Source organism: Ischnura elegans, chromosome 4 (genome assembly GCF_921293095.1).
Source record: "Ischnura elegans chromosome 4, ioIscEleg1.1, whole genome shotgun sequence".
NCBI lineage: Eukaryota > Metazoa > Arthropoda > Insecta > Odonata > Coenagrionidae > Ischnura > Ischnura elegans.
In genome coordinates, this window is record NC_060249.1 from 34,835,805 (window position 1) to 34,853,062 (window position 17,258).

At 36.9% G+C, this 17,258-nt stretch overlaps 1 protein-coding gene and 1 long non-coding RNA gene across 2 annotated transcripts in view; one reads left to right on the forward strand and one right to left on the reverse strand.

Moving 5' to 3' along the window:
- Positions 1–13,721, reverse strand: part of LOC124157258 — a 34,167-nt gene extending 20,446 nt beyond the window's left edge. Inside the window, exons 1-2 of the long non-coding RNA XR_006864559.1 lie at positions 13,633–13,721; positions 7,658–7,810 (exon numbers count right to left, since the gene is read on the reverse strand). This is a non-coding gene — a long non-coding RNA (uncharacterized LOC124157258). The remainder of the gene's footprint in view (positions 1–7,657; positions 7,811–13,632) is intronic.
- The window catches only part of LOC124157257 (facilitated trehalose transporter Tret1-like), a 125,768-nt gene extending 108,713 nt beyond the window's left edge, over positions 1–17,055 (forward strand). Inside the window, exons 2-7 of the mRNA XM_046531829.1 lie at positions 8,327–8,462; positions 9,382–9,567; positions 10,267–10,955; positions 11,794–12,129; positions 13,558–13,923; positions 14,316–17,055. Of these exons, the coding sequence (XP_046387785.1) occupies positions 8,327–8,462; positions 9,382–9,567; positions 10,267–10,955; positions 11,794–12,129; positions 13,558–13,923; positions 14,316–14,669 (2,067 nt within the window). The 3' untranslated portion in view covers positions 14,670–17,055. The remainder of the gene's footprint in view (positions 1–8,326; positions 8,463–9,381; positions 9,568–10,266; positions 10,956–11,793; positions 12,130–13,557; positions 13,924–14,315) is intronic.
- Positions 17,056–17,258: the final 203 nt, after the last annotated feature.

A 17,258-nucleotide genomic window follows, 5' to 3' on the forward strand; every position in this document is an offset into this window, starting at 1 on the left:
CACTACTCAGAAAGAACAGCTCAAATCTTCCCATGCCCTTCAAACGGTGTATTTTTTTCCCTTACCACCTGCGGCCCTGATCTACATTCCTCGCATCCCTTTTACCAGGATATCATTACGGCCCCTACCCTCCATCTCCTTGTCTTCCCACCACACCACTGAACTCCTTTCAAAATCGTCGTCGACAAACGTGTGCCCCGGCATTGACGATAATTGAGATATTAGCTCGGGAGTAATCACAATGAACGGAATATATAGAACCGGTAATAAATTATTCACTCACTCCTCCGACACATACACCGCCACACATAGTCATACGACAAATTGAACAGTTTGTGAGTTTAGTTAGCGTCTATATTTACCGATTTTTTTATATTTATTCATTAAACTATTGAATTTGAATAAAATTGATACTCATTCACTGATAAATTTGATTTAGAAAGCATACAATTATTATTATACACATTTATTATTCTATGCATTAATGAATGCAATCCCAAATGCTCATACAGTGATGATGGCCAATATTACCTTGCCGTGAGGTGTAATCTAACTTCTGCTTTCAAATGCTGATATTGACAGAGGATAGAAGATTTGGAACAGTCATTTGTTGTCCTCATTCATGCTTCTCTACCAATGAGTAATTTGGATATGTTTTCCAAATGATAGCGAGCGAAGTGGTACGTTGTATGCGACTGACAAACACGCACCACGTCAAAAATATTTCATTGTTTACCCATGTCATTTTCACCGCAACCAGGGAAAAAATAGTATTTTGGCGGACGAATTCCTTTGCGCTGTTTCCGGATTTATTTTTTTAACTAAACTAGACCAGTCACCGAAGGTAACATAAAATCGAGGATGGGTATCACTTTAGCTCAACAGAGTGAAGGTTAAGGAAACAAAAAATTCATTAGAATTGAAAAGAAGCCGCATAATCTAAAAAAGAATGTATAATACCAAATAATACTAAACTGTTGACTGATTTAGAAATCTTATGAAAATGCAAGGTAAATTTTGATAAATATTTGTAATAACATGAATCTTACATTATTATTTTGTTAATAATTAAATTCTGTATTTATGAGCCTAACTGCATTTTTGCACTAACATTTTCCACGCCTGATACAAATGGGAACCTAAGAAATGTATGAATTCTTTCCAAAAAAAAACATGTTTTACAATTATTAGGTGATGAGCGCCATGCCAAATTGTACAAGTGCATAAATTAATGTAATTTCAAAACATTAAATTAGGCATTTTCAAACAAGAAATTTGAGACCACGAAGAGCATTTGAGGATATAGTTTACCAGGCAATTTCTCTTAGTTTCAAGTTGATATAAGATTTAAAAATCACCATATAATATATTTATCACAAATTGAGGTTCCTTCTATGAAGTTATTCTTAAAAATGAACTTCCGAATGCATTACGGAGGGATGGGTTGCGTCGCAAATGGGTAAGCATCATATTCCAGCCATCAATCGTAAATATTCTTTTCGTTCTTCAATCACTGGCCACAGCGACAGATTGAAAGCTTTTGAAGAAGTTTGGCCAGGCGGTTTCCTAAACTAATTTTGTTGATTCGGGTCGTTTATTTTATCATAGTACCGATATTTAGGTGAAGTATTTGATTATTTCCAAGATAAAGTTACCCGATAATGAAAAAAGTTAGGTAATTATTAAACCATACATGCAAATAGCAAAGCTGAAATTTCTTCGGCTCCACAATGATTCACATAACCAAGTCATACCCACTACTATTCCGTATTCATAATACGGTGCGGCGAACCCTCGCCACCTTGCCATAACGCAAATTATACGGATTTTTAACACGCAAATCTATCGCCAGAAGGTCGCAGTGGAAAAACACTCCGGGATTGATGAGGGATAATAAGGAGGAAAAGATATAAAGTCGTAAGAACATCGAAAAAACTACATAAGGGAAGAAGGTCAGTGACACCTGTTTGACTGCTCTCGATTTCACAACATTTGAGACTTGAATAGCACTCTCTTGGAAACACCTCTTAGACTAGACTCAAGCAATGCATAATAGACAAGTGACGCAGAAAAATCATTGAAGTAATCGAAACAACTTATGCGTAATAAAAGTCACTAAACAGTCTATAATTTCACGCTAGTTACAAACAAAAACCATATAGGTACTCACAAATGTGTCCCAAATTAGCAACAACATTTTCTAGTAGCAAATCGGTGCCCATGAAAAGTATAGTATGCACCTATCTTCTTGCAAATTTGTGGGCGATACTAAATTAGATACATAAATCGTCATTCTGCTACAGCCTTCTCCTGAATATTCTATGGTCACCAACCCGCAAGCAATAATGGCCACCCGGTTTCAACATTCTTTTGAGCGCCAATCCAAAATTTTTGTCGTATCAAACAATATTTCCATTAGAAATAGTCACTGGTGTATAACAATAATGGTATTCGTAAGTATTGAGGGTCATATGTTCGATCCAAATGTTTTTTAATACAAGGCGATGATTTTTGTCAATGAGTGATAGAGAACATTTTTAAATGTTAATTTCCAATTGGTTTATTTTCACGGCCTATGTTTCACCACAGAAAGTAATTGTTATGCAATAAGACCTTGAAACCAAAACCTAGATCTGAAAAACAAACTTGAGAGATAATTTCAATTGTTTCCTCGGAATTGCAACCACGACCTTGATTAATATTTCCAAAGAAGTGTACAGTTATAAATATAAAAAGAAATAAATTTGTAATACTTGTAATGCCTGATGAACATATAATTCATGCACATATTGCTCATAGAAAATCGGATTCCAAGCAAAATATAAATGAATCAACCATGAAAACATTGAGGACGAAATAGCAAAACCATCGTCACAATATACAACGGTTCTTTGAAAACTGAGGTCTTTCACAGTGATTTAAAAAAAATAACTTCCGGCAATAATCTACTTCTCAACGCCCACAACAATGATAAGAATAAAAGTCTCAGGGCGGGAAATACATTAGATACACACTACGCGACTGACCGCGCAGAAACACGAAATCTCAGTCAACTGAATGTCAGCGTGCCGCAAACTCTATTGCATCAGGTTTACCTGGTCAAATTTTATTGATAATTTCCTTGTTATAATATCAAAAAATCACCATCAGGGATAAATGTTCATCATAAGGCCTCCGAGGCTTTATGCAGAGAACTATTTATTCCTCAGCCTTGTTTGTGCAAAACTTTAAAGAAATAAAGTCAAGAGAGTGGACAGGAAACGATTATAGGCTGTGATATGTCGGGTAATGATCACTGAACCTCAGTAGAAGCTCGCAATTAGTAACAAAAATCATGATACGTAATGGGAATAGAGAATACTTAATTAAAAGCATAACAATTTTTAGTATAATTTTCAATAAAAATTTGTATTTTTTCGCAAATAGAACATCAGTTTAATAAGACCTCATTTCAAATCCCATTTTTGCTCAAAGAGGTTTTAACACCAAAATAACCTGAAGACACGATCTAGCGAAACAATTTTCACAAGTATCCAAAAATCCCAACAAAAAAAAGTATTCAGTACGTTCTACATAAAATCCTGCGGGTAGTATCCGGTGGGTAAAGAGAGCGCATCACTCCATGTCGAACTGAAATTTTCAGGAAGTATAGAATAGACACCGGTGAACATCTGCTTATAAATTATATACATAATTTTACTTCGGTCCTTTATCTGAGGCAAATATTTTTATTTTTTAGAATAAGGGAAACCCTCTTTACTCTACACATAACCTGATAATAGAATGAAAATATGGTGACAGCGTAAGTTTCCAACGAGCACAACTTCGCGAAATAAGGCAAAAAACTATCGGTCGAGCATGAGCGATGCGTCCCTACTAGTCCGGGGGTCGGCAACCTTCCGAGGCGGATGAGCCTAAAGTTATGCAATAAGCTACGCAACTACATTTCGACGTTGTTTTCGTTTCACTACCGGCCATGTATTAATCACAGGGAAGCTTTAATCCTCTCTCCTGCCCAGGGCCAGAACTAAGAGTTATGTCAGGGGGGCAAAGATTAGTTTGCCGCCTCCCTCTTGCCCCTCACCCACCACTAAAATATAATTAAGCTCCGTAAGCTATGATGAAGATGCGGTAATTGAAATTACACACGTTTGCTATTGGAAAGTTTTAATAATATTATTGTTTAATAATTTATAAATTTATTATCATTGTAAAATAATTTAATTATAAATATTAAATAACTTTTTCAATAAAATGTTCAAATTTTGGCACCCCCTGAAATCTGCCGCTCGGAGCAACGCGCCGAAAGTTTTGAAAATAAAATAACATAATTATCATTTTTGCGCATGAAACTGGAAAGCTGCAATTTGACATCTAAAATACCGCATACGGCTCGCTAACCCTAGGTTGGCGATCAGTGTACCAGGTCAAAATACACACCACGGCTCGCCGCTTTGAGATGAAGAGAGTAGGTTACATCCAGCCCAGTGCAACTCCGCAACCCTGGTAATGCTAAGCGATATCGTCCTTAATGTCGTCCGGCGATGGTTTCAAACGTAGATGGTAGCACTAAAGCTAGCTCGAGTGCTCCTATTAATTTGCGTGGTTAGGACGTAACGGAAAAGGTTCTCAATATGAATTTATATCTTTTAAATACTGACTTAAGCACTGAAACATATTTTCACAGTTAAAAATCTTTGTTCTCTCATATGAATGCGTGGAGAACCATGAAATAATCCCCCGAACTTAGCACTTTCTGCCTCATTGCATTCCGTCTGCTAGGCTTCAAACAGGTCAGTCAATGGTGTCAATCAAGTACAAACTGTACAGAATGAGAATTTAGTTAATACTTGCCTCAACAGCTTATCAGTGGAATTCAACTTCCTGGGTTGTAAGCACGTAATTCCGATTCAAGGAGTTGTATGATGCTATGAAATGGCGCCAGACTAGAGGTGATATTATTTAATCAGCGCGTGTTATAAAAGATTATTCTAAGTCCGTGGTTACATCCCAGCGGATGGGAAGGACCAAAACTATTCGTCATCGGTAATTTTCATGTATCATGCCGAATGACGGAGCACAATATCGAAACAGACGTGCAGTAGTTTCTCTTCTACGAAAGTAAAAGTGCTAGCGCAACTCGTAATAAAAAAATTGCAATAAAAAATCGTCTCTTCCGTCGCGACCGCTTCAGAGAGCAGGATCACTCACTCTTTCCCCGGGATTCCCACTACGATAGAATCCGTAACTCGGCCAAGGAAACGTTGAAGCGTTTTACGACTCCGAAATTTCCAACTAATTCGGAAATTTTTAGACTTCCAAATTTCTAAATTGGCTATCATTGCGAGGAGAATCACCCTGCATCAATGTCGGAGGAAATCATAGCCTCGGCTCGTAGATCCGTTCAGCCTAGATAAATACGAATTAGAGGTCATTTTTAGACAGTGGTTTCACCACGAAAATTATATATTTTTTTCTAGACCTTAAATATCGCCCAAGTTTTCGAGATAAATATTTTTGTGTCACATTCCAAGTATAAAATTTACGCAACAAATACGCAGAAATTTATTCGTGATCTCGCTTACACGAAGTACCGACAGTACCGAGTTCTCGATTCCTTCTCCAACATTATCCTCGCAGTTAACGTAGCTTCTCAGAAAATCAATAAAATTCTGATGCGTAGAAAAATACAGAGCCATGGAAATGGATTGATTCATAAATATATAGAACACTACAATGTTCAAAATGACTTACACTGTTAGCATTGAAATTTGAATACCCGTGCATGAGAGCTACTTTTCGTAACAAACAACAATATCGTCATCAATTCTTCCATAAAAATCCGATCAATTCCTGTTTTAAGCATACACCACGGTGAAAAGACTGAGTTCAGGCTTAGGAGATAATACCCTTTTTCAAGATGACTAAAATTTTGTCATTTACACAACTGAACATTGTCCAAGTTAAATCTCTATTGGCAATAAGGGTGAAACTTTTGACACTTCGAACTTGAAATTCAAATTAATTTATATGGGATAAAATTAGGAAAATTGCCATCAGAGTGCAATATCCAGTTGGATATTACGTCAGGTCCTTCTGTTTCCGACTATCATAAAATATTTACCTATGCATCGCCAGTCATATAGACCATAGAACGGACGACATCTTAGGTATATATATATGCTGAATCAGGCAAAAGATTTCTAAATTTCAATTCCTTTGAGAAATTTAGGAATTTTTTCAACCGAAACTATTATTTCCTAGTATAAAAAATAAACGTATTGTGGACATCAATTGATCGAGCAATTTAACAAGCCTTCACGATTTTTACCTACTCCAAACCTTACCGTTAATGAATTCACCAATATCCTTTGTTAATCCAATTTTCCTCCTGGAACTTGAGCACTTCAGCGTAAAACTGAAATTATAAACAGATTTTTCAAACTCTTAGCTTTCATACTATCTTACGGTTGCAATTAAAATCGTAACTTCAGGTTCGAGCGTTTCATATAATATCCCTTATCAATACCGAAAATGAATTTAATAATGCTATGTTATAATTCAACCGCAATGGGCCCATTAATGTCTTCTACTCGAAACAGCCATTTGCATGGCCTCTATTGGTGCATTGGACTGGGATACATTAAAATTACTTTATGAAAAAAAAACACACGTTAAGGATGGAATTCATCCTATTTGCCTCAAAGTATCACTTCAAAACCAATTATCATCGATAAATGACGCAACGCAACCTTCCAAAAGTCATTTATACTTAACGACTGTAAGCTATGCATTCCAGGTTTGGGTAAGAAAATTGATTTTCCTTCGGGATCAAAATGTTCAGATGTTCCACATCTAGGAGTTAGCACCTTTTTCTGAGAGCAATTGAAATGCTAGAATAAAATTCATTTTCTAAAGAAAGGACCTTCCAGGGATCCGACATTTTAAAAATATTTTTACTAAAGTAGGAGTTTCTAATGTATTTCTGGAGAGCATTATATTAATCTAATGTAATTCCCTCATCTGGGGAATTTCTTTGAGCTGACGATGAAGCATCCTGCAGTATTCTCCCATCATTCCGGTATCGTTGTTCTATGTCTTTGATATTCTGATGGATTCTTTCACACCCTGCCAAACTAGCAGTTTATGGGATTTATTACAGTTACAATAAATTTTTCATTGTCGGCAATTGTGAATGCGTGCGATTTGTAAAGCAAAAATTGTGGGAGATATTTTGAGAATAATTTTAGTGTTCCGGAGGTCAAAATACATGAAGAATGCCCACATTTACGAAAAATATTGATATCTTGCGCGTTGTTGCATAGTGTGATCCGTAGGCAGCACATATAAATGCATTTGAACACGGCCTATGTTGTCCTAAATTTCCTTCCAATTATTCATAACAATATTATGACTCTTAAGACTCTTGGGAAACACAAGCACACTCATAGGAAATATGGCATAAAGTAGCATTTTTTATGGGTTGTGGGAATTTTGAAGAAATTAATCGAAACTCTCAGTTCACCTCATTATTATTTTTTCCAAGAAAATCGCTCTCCCATTTTTTTTACTGCGATCCAATTTCGATGACCCCAAATGATCATTCACCTTCAACTTAGTCAACATGATTCGAGAGGAAAAGGAGAATGATATTTACCTCTAGCTCCGGCGTTCCCATTCCGTCTCTTTTGTCCAGCCTTTTCCTCGAATTGTCCTTTCACCGATACCAACAGTCAGCGGTGAATGTCCCCCAAGTACAGAATCAATGTATGACCATGCAGAAAAGTCGATAGACTTTTCGAGAAGGAAACTGAAATTTGAAATGAAAATTATATACTTCGCATACAAGCAACAAATTTTTACTAAACAATTTGAACACACTCAAGTGACACGTCTGAGGTTAAAATAAATATTGGGGAAGTATTCCAGAGGAAAACCGGCTGTTTTAATGGGAAAATATTTTATTAAGACAGATAATATGTGATAATCACCTCATCTAATTCATAAAGGAATGTGTACATAATCCAGTTACTGATTGGTGCCAAAAATTTATCCAATTGATCCACCCAATAATCTGAGAAAAATTAGATTGATTTTAGTGAGTATTTTATTTTTCTCAATTAAATGAGTAACAAAAACTATACTATTACTATAAATACTAAAACTGTCCAAATATGATAGTGATTGAGCATTTATCAAATTCATTTTCTTGAAAAACTTATTATTTTTCAATTATTTCAAGTTATTCGGAACTAAAAAATTCTATATGAAATAATCTCCACCCAATAATTCATGTTTCACTCATGACTATTTTTTCTTCTTCCAGGTTCTTGCCACCTTCGCAGCCCATGGGAACTCAATATGCGTTGGTTTCGGCCAGGGATACTCCGCTGTACTCCTACCTCAGATCTCTGACCCCGGATCAACGTTACATCTAACTTCTCAAGAGGCGTCATGGGTCGGTAAGTGAATCCGCAATGTCAAAAAGACGTCGTATTTGAGAAAGAACTGATCACTACTTTTTTCACATTTCCCATACTTGTGTTTCTTTTTTAATACTCAAAAAAGGTCAGATTCCTCTTCACGGATATTTTAAACAATGGGCATTCACACCAATCGCTTAATATCGCTTCACGAATAAACCCCAGTCACGGGAGTGTTCAGGTTTGAAGTTTGCTCTCCAATTTACGATAAGGGCGCCTACTTTTGTTTATACGCAGCAGTTTCAGAATGGCTCATCGACAAAATCCATGTTTAGGAGCTAAAGCTGCCCCCCCCCCCCCCCCCCCGTACAAATGCTTATTCACACTCCCCGACTGTTCAACAAGTTTCATCCTTACCTCTCTGCAGTGGCGCAGGGAGGGGGGGGTTTGGGGGATAAACACCCCCGCCAAGCGCTCAGAGGAATTTTAAATTTAATCCATTTTACTTAATTGGATTGATATTACTAATAGTGTAAGGATTTAAAAAAATATCCCTCAGAAAGCCGTAAAACTCACCATTTTTAACAATTTATCTTGAAATTCCGCAACTTATTAATCTCTCACCTACCGCTTATCCTGGTGGGTATTTCATACCCCCACACACCCCGGTATTAGTTGCACCTAAACTCGCCCCCCCCCCCCCCCCCCCCAGCCTTAATTCCTAGCTGCGCCCCTGCCCCTCAGTACTTTTTTGTCGAGGTTGTTTCATTTTCTCCGCGTCTTTTGGCCCCAAAACAACTACGACTTAGAATCCTCATGACACATTGGATAATCATACGGTGCAAGCTGTCAACATAGGGATATAAAACTCTCGATGGCATTGATATTGACATTTTAAGATTTGTAAAAGTTAGTCTAATTTTCTTCTGTAAACGTAATATTTTTTCTCTCTTTGCAGCGAGTTTAGGGGTGATTTCTAATCCGCTTGGAGCTTTGGCGGCGGGGATTGTCTCAGAACTGCTGGGAAGAAGATCAGCCGTCAAGCTAGCAGCCGGTCCCTACATCGCCGGATGGCTAATAATCTTCCTGGCAGACGACTTCTTGAAACTGTGCATCGGTCGCTTCATTTGCGGAATGGCAGTCGGTAAGATGATGACGCCTCTATTTTTATCACCCCCAAGCTCATGTAACAATTGACTCCAGGTAAATTTATGAACCACCCAACGTCAGTTCAGAAATGTTTCCATCACATATTTATTTATTATGCGTCCATTACTTCATTGTTAATATTAATATTAAATGATATAAATTTCAATTTTTACTAACGCAAATAAGGTACATTTAATGATAAATAAGTGTTACTCTTTTAGGAATATTCTCACTGTTGGACACAAAACTGTGCTCACTCCACTTTGGAACTCATTACCGAAATAGCCAACTGCTATACAAAAAGAACACACACCAACAATTTAATTAATCCTGATTTACACAATATTGTCTAAAAAAATATTATCCTTTAACTGAAAAAAATGTGAGAAACAAAAAATACGTTTTTTTTGGGATATTTCACGGAGTCATGTTTAGAATGTTACCTCAAAATAGTTGTGCATTTGGGACCATACATCGATAAATGATTTTTACATGGAAAAAGTTTATTGTAAAGAATTGAATTTTAGGGTTATATCATGTCAAAAATATTTTGAGAATTTTTTGAATGATTTCTCTTGAGCGGAACATGTAAGAAAACCTTGCTGATTTACCTTAAATACATGATATTAAAGAAATGCTTAACAAATAAAATAAATAAACTTAAGAATATCTGATCGTTGCCATCTCTTCGCAGGCATGGCCTCGGCGAGCTACGTGTACGTGGCTGAGGTGAGCGGCGCCCAGCACAGGGGAACCCTATGTGCCTCCGGTCCCGTCTTCGTCTCCCTCGGAGTGCTGATGGTCTATGCGGCGGGTGCGTTCTTGAATTGGACCACAGTCGCGGCCATGGCTTGCGCAGCGTCCATCGCGGCCTACGCCTTCGCCGCGGCCATCCTGCCCGAGACGCCCGCGTGGCTCGTGTCCCGCGGCCGTCTTCACGAGGCCCGAGAGTCGCTGGAGTGGTTGCGGGGCAACAGCGCGTCGGCCGGTGAAATCGATAAAGACCTCGCGGCACTGATGGAGGCATCGAACACGGTCAGCGAAGCCAAGCGACAGGAGACTTCAACGCCCGACGATCAACCCCGATGCTGTTCCTTCTTCGCGAGCATGTGGTCTCTCTTCGCCAGGCCTCAGGTTTGGAAGCCGTTCGTCCTCCTGCTGTTCTTCTTCGCCTTCCAAGAGGCTTCCGGAATATACGTCCTCCTGTACTACGCCGTGGACCTGTTCCGGTCGCTGGAAGCTAGTCACGCACCTCCCGCGGCTCCCATGAACATGATGGCCAGGGATAGGATCTCAACTGATGGAGAATACGGCGATATTCCCGTCGCGTCTGCCCTTATCGGGAGCCTGGGCGCTTCGAATTACACGGATTACACAGATAACGTAAGACAGCAACACTACCTCCTTCCATATTTTAGCATTAGAAGAACATAAGTTTAATGATTCCAACAGTAGAGGAAGCGTTTTTTGCATAAAGGAAGTGATCACCTATCTAAAATGAGCTTAGAGATAATAGATAGTCCAATTTAAGAAACACAAAGTGATGTAGTGACACTTTTTCATGCTCAATCAAAAATGAGCTTAATTATGTCAGGAGTGACAAAGGCAGTAACAAATCCAGGGGGTGGAGAATTGATGGCAACCTACTCCCTCATCCAAGACAAATAATATAAAATATTAAACAATGAGCAAACCATGCATAGCTTGTAGAACCCCCTCCACCAATAACCTTCTGAAATAAGCTTGCTGTCTCTCCTCCCCCTGACATGTTGATAAGGATTTGCTCTATTGAGAGATATTAAGTAAACTTAAAAAATTCAATCAATCACACCATTCCTCATACATTTCCTCCTCTTGAAGTATTTTTTATCATTTTGAGTATTTTATGAATGTTGACATAGTTGGTGATTGGATTTTAACTCACACCTACAAACAAATATCATATATTGATGGCAAAAACTGCTATCATTTTCAAGTCTACAATACAAATCAGTGAATGAAACCAAGTTTAAAAAAACATACCCCTGTTATCTTTTAAATCTCCACACAAAAATGAGCTGAATAGTAAAAGATTTTTCATTAACCAAAACCCATTAAGCAGAGGCATTTTCAGTCAAACTTCTATTAGTCGGTGAGGTAGATGGATTTAATAGGAACAAAAAGTATGATAATACATAGGAATAAAAAGAAAATAAGAAATGTAATGTCTTTCAACCTAAAGGTGCTGCAAAATATTGAGGACAACTCTTCATCTGGAGTAGCAGAGGGTTTCTTGGCCTCCATTGCTGTCGCAGGTGTACGGTTATTGGCAAGCATTGGCGGTGCAGTACTAATGAAGAAATTTGGACGCAGACAACTGGCGATGGCTTCAGGCATGGGAATGGCTGCATCAATGGCTGTTGCAGGAGGCTATGAATTTGTCTTTGCTGGAAAAACAGTTGCAGATGGACGCCTAGCCCCTTGGGTGCCTTTAGCCTGTGTCCTCACTCACGTCTGTGTCTCCATGATTGGATTTCTGCAACTACCTTGGATCATGACCTCAGAACTATTTCCACAGGTAACTTTTGCCAGCATCATGATTCATGCGTCAACTTTTAAGTGTATGTCCTCTATAGAAGTTAGGATTGGAATAGGGTATTATTTAAGCATTGAAGGCAGGTCGCTGACCCTTCCAGAGCATGTCCAACAGTTTTTGCAGATTAGGCAACAATCCCATGTCAATACACCCCACACTTTCAGTGGGCTCTTAATCTTTCTGTCCCCTTGCTCTGCATATCTTGGGAATACCTTGTCTGATCCATTTGTCCTACTCACCACTCTAATGATGACTAAGTATCTTCTTCTCAATGAAAGATGAAGAATGGTAGATAAATTGACTTTTTGGAAGAGAACAGCACAGGGTGCTTCTCCAAAGTAAACTGCCCAAATTAAATACAATTTTCACACATAAGCCAGAAAAATACATTCTGGGACGATTCAAATTTTCTTTATATCAATGGAATAGAACTGGGGACTAAATTTACCACGTCACAAATATCTTAATAACCTCACCATATTATATTTGACAATTTACAAAATGGGATACTACCTAGTATCATTATAGCAAACAAGAAAGCATAATGAATCAAATGAAGCTTAATTTTATCATCCCAATTAATCAATTAACTGCCTTGAAAATAGCTCTACTTGGTGCCTGGCATACCCAATTTCGAAAAGCAAAAAATTAATTTAAAAAAATAAGTGGAAAGTAAAGGGCCAGCTGCGAGAGTCAACTAATGGGCACATGAATCCATATATGTACTATACATAATTTAAGAATATTAAAAAAAATTTAAATATCAGGAATTATACCATGGGTGCACCCAGTGAGGGGCAGGAGGGGGCAACTGCCCCACCCAGAAGCAAAAATCGCTAAACTCTTTGAGGAAAATCAGACTGAATTAAATCGAAATTTTTCAGCAATTTTTATTTAAACCCATTAAAAATTATATTAGTAAAAGACATGTGACTAAATTAATTTTGTGTTCAAGCAAATAATTTTTGAAACTAATAAAGCACTGTTATAATTTTCTTAAAATATTGATTCCATTCGCCTATTCCATGGCAAAATGTTACAACTTGAACAACCATGGCTTGCTCCCTCCTCTAGTTTTGATCCTGGGTATGCCCTTTTATTATACATACGTTATTACATATAACTCTAATATTCAATAATACCACTCACAAACTCATCACAACTAATTTTCTGCATTCAAGGGAAAACCTTAATTCTCTACACTTCCAAGTACGTTACTATATTCAGTTTTATAATCATTGAATATTATAAATAATAGAATCCTTTGAGAAGCTCCGCAGAGGATGGTCATTTGAGATTAAAGTTCATTGTAGAGCAGTGAAGATACATGGTAGCTCCCTTTAAGTTAATAGGAGACCTACCCATTTTCAGAGTTCAGGGTATTAAGCCAACCTCTTTTCAATTCTGCAGGCTGCAAGAGGTATTGCTGGAGGATCAGTCTCAGCCCTGGCTCACCTTTTGATATTCACATCCGTGAAAACTTACCCAGACTTGGAGGCCTGGGCTGGAGTGCCGTGGACGCTATGGCTCTTTGCAGGTTCGGCAGCAGCAGGAGCCATCTTCGTGTACATGTTTCTACCAGAAACAAAAGGGAAGACTTTAGCTGAGATTGAAGATGAATTTTCAGGAGGAATTGGCCGAAGAGGATGTTTGGGAAGCAGTGATAGCAGTGAATGCCTCAATTATGGGCCGATATGTGAGAGGAAAATGAAGGGGACACTTAATGCAGTTATTGTCAAGTCAAAACATGGCCAAATTGAGAATACACAGCAAAAGGTAAGAAACTCATCTCTTAATGACCATTAGCCATCATCTATATAAAGCAATAGTGTCTGATGTTTTTATTTCAATTTTGCATACAATTTATTTAAATTAAAAGAAATTTCATTAATGATTGAAATTAATAGAAAGAGCAGTCTCATTCATTATTATGCCAGAAAATATACTTGCAGTAGCAAGCCTGAAATCCAATGCATAATACTTATAAGCAAAGCCATTGGTATTTATGACAAAAATTAAATATGTACACTAAAATATTAGATTTTCAGGATAAAATTAATTTTGGTAAAAATGAAATCACAAAATCTTATCTCTTTGACTTCCAATTGTATACCATGGAACTGGGATGGAATATTAATTATATATACTTTTTCTTCGTTTTAATACAGAGCCTGGCAGCTATCATGAGGCAATACTGTAATAACAGTGACAACACAAGTGACAGGAACTTTTGCAGCTTGCCAACAGAAAATCATCACACAAGCAACCCTGGATTTCTCATCAATGGAAAGCTTGTTGAGGCAGTTCCTACATCATCTCATTCCCTAAAAGACACATTTGACAACAAAATCACCCAAGGAAGCACTTTGTCCCAAATGCAAACTAAGAAGCAGAAATATTCCTGGTTAAATTGGATGTCCTTATTCAGGAATAGAAAGGAGGTATATGTGGCAGGAGACAGTGCTCAGGAAGTGACAGCCATTAGTGTCATTAGTGTTGATGTTCAAACAAACAAATTCTGAGACAATTTTTGGGGAGAAATCCAAAGAACCTCTTGGAGTTGTATGCAAACAATGGCATCAATTGATCTCTGAAACTCAAAAGTAATGGACCATCAAAACAGATGGCAGGTTTCTATGTAGAAGCCAATGTGTGATATAAACTAGATGAGGAAGTGATGAGTCTGAAAAAGCTTGCCTTTGAGGTCATCATTTCACAATGTTATCTTTAGGAGAAGTCTGGTTTTGTTTTCCATGTGTGTCACATTTCATATAACGTAGAATGGTAATCATTTCCAAAAAAAACTTTCCTGGAGCAAGCTAAACCATTGTCCAATTGGAATGTTTTCATACCAACATTATCTATGCAACCAGAAATTTGCTGGCACTTCTTTTGTCATACATCAAAATCAGGCCAGCAAACAGTCAGTCAGACACTGCATCTCATAGAGCAGTGACTGACTGGGGGTGACCCGTGAAGTTTGCACTCTGACATATTTAATTTACACTGACCATAGACTTGACATCGCCTGACCAATGAATTCTGATCAGGTTTGAATGACAACAAATCAAGGTAAACATTTGTGAATGATTTGAGGAACTTGTCTCCACCAATTTCCTGAGTACTGACAGAATATAATTTCACCCCAGCATAAGGGACACAGTGATACATATAAGCAATGAGGGCAACGGACTGAGCTAACTACATTTTCTACCAAGAGTATTGCAGAGAAAAATAGTATGTTTAGCAAACTGGAGTCAGGAACTCATAGTGCATTATCTTCAAAGTAGATGCTTCAAAAGTTAACCTCGACGTGGTTTGGATCAAAACTTATCATTTTTACATATTGTATAGAGTTACTTATCATTGTTTTTTTATGGAGAGATCACTATGGTTAATTATTTATTGTAATATTTTTATGCCGAAACATGACTATAAGATGTGAGCAGAGCACTTGAGTGTGCAAAAAAATTTTTATTTTATATTGGAATTGGAAAGGTTTCAGTAAGACTGTCAGCCATCTAGTATTCTTTTCACTGGATTCCGTGAAATTACTGATACATATATTTTTGCGTAAAATGATCATAATTGTATGATCCTATCATCAAATACAGGGTGGAATCGATTTCATAGGCTAAGGTACAGTACATGTAAATGAACCCCTTTTGTTAACTTACGTATTTAATGCATACACTCATTTTATGTATTGGATAAATCATTCATAAGTGTTTTTACATAGAAACATATAATTGAAACCTATAATATGTACTACCGCAATTGAGTATGCATTTTCAAGGGATTTTTTTATGTAAATACTCCATCTTAGCTTCTAAGTTGAAAGAAGGTCTTTGTACAACACAAATACTGCAACATGGCATTCCACAGAAGTAAGGGTGTCAATAGCTTTAGTTAGTATGAAGTGGTTTAAGGAGAATTTACTTTAATGTACCTCTATTTATTATTTTTTCCCTTGAGGTAATACTTCAAATGTACGAGTTAGGGGAGATGCATTTACTTTTTCCCACAAGAAATAATAAAAAATTAAAAATGACTGCATCAACAATTAATATGCAAAGATGTCAATGTTGTCGTTAGATTTTTTTTCTAGATGTATTAAATTCAATTCATTTTACTGTAGGTAGTATAGGTACTATGTAAATACTATATACACAGGAGCACACTGCTAGATAGTTTATCCAAATTCATCAAGGAAATTTGTTTGTATAATAGAATTAAACTATTTAAGCATGCTTACTTAGCTAAGGCTGGATTTCACCACCTAAAATCCATTGATGACACCCTATTAATTCCTCACTTGACATACATTAACAATCCAGTTGGTGAAAAATATGGAAAACAGAAACCATATCAATTCATGGTAGTGACAAAAAAATACTCATTCCCTGAGAGCACGCATTTTGAGACACATACACTAGATGAATAATGCTACAGGGAGTTTTTGATGATTAATTAACCTTAACATGACATTTTGGTTACATACTGAATCTCAACACAGCAAAATAGATAAATTGTAAAAGGTTATACACATTATGCAATATTACGAAAAAACTCAGCCCTTCTTCACAAGCCTTTTTTTTGACAGTATTAATAGACATTTATGGTTATTGAATTTTTTATCATGTTCTATTAACTGATAACAATCAGGAGATTTAATTAAGTTAAAGTTAAGAGTAAAGTTCCTATAAAAGTTAATAATGAAGGTCACTTTAAATGAGTTGTCTGTGATAAATGTATCCTTCAGAATGTGTTTTATTATTAAGTAGGCAGCGCATTTTTATGGTTTCCTTGCAAGCTATGAGATAAACTTTATACATGTATGATTTGGTACAAGTGTAAAGAAATAGTTTTCTGTATTTATTTTGTGAATAAAAAATATTCAGCAGAGAATGAGACATTTTCATTTCATTGAATTCAAGAGGCAACAGAAATTTTCCACCTTTACCTAAATTGAGCTTCATTAATATGTATGATTTTTTTACAAATAGAATTCAAAATCTACCTCATGTCACAAAGATTAATGCTTCTTTGAATACTACCTTTGTAGATAGCGAAAATTAATTCAAACTTAGTCTATTTCTAAATGGTGTCCA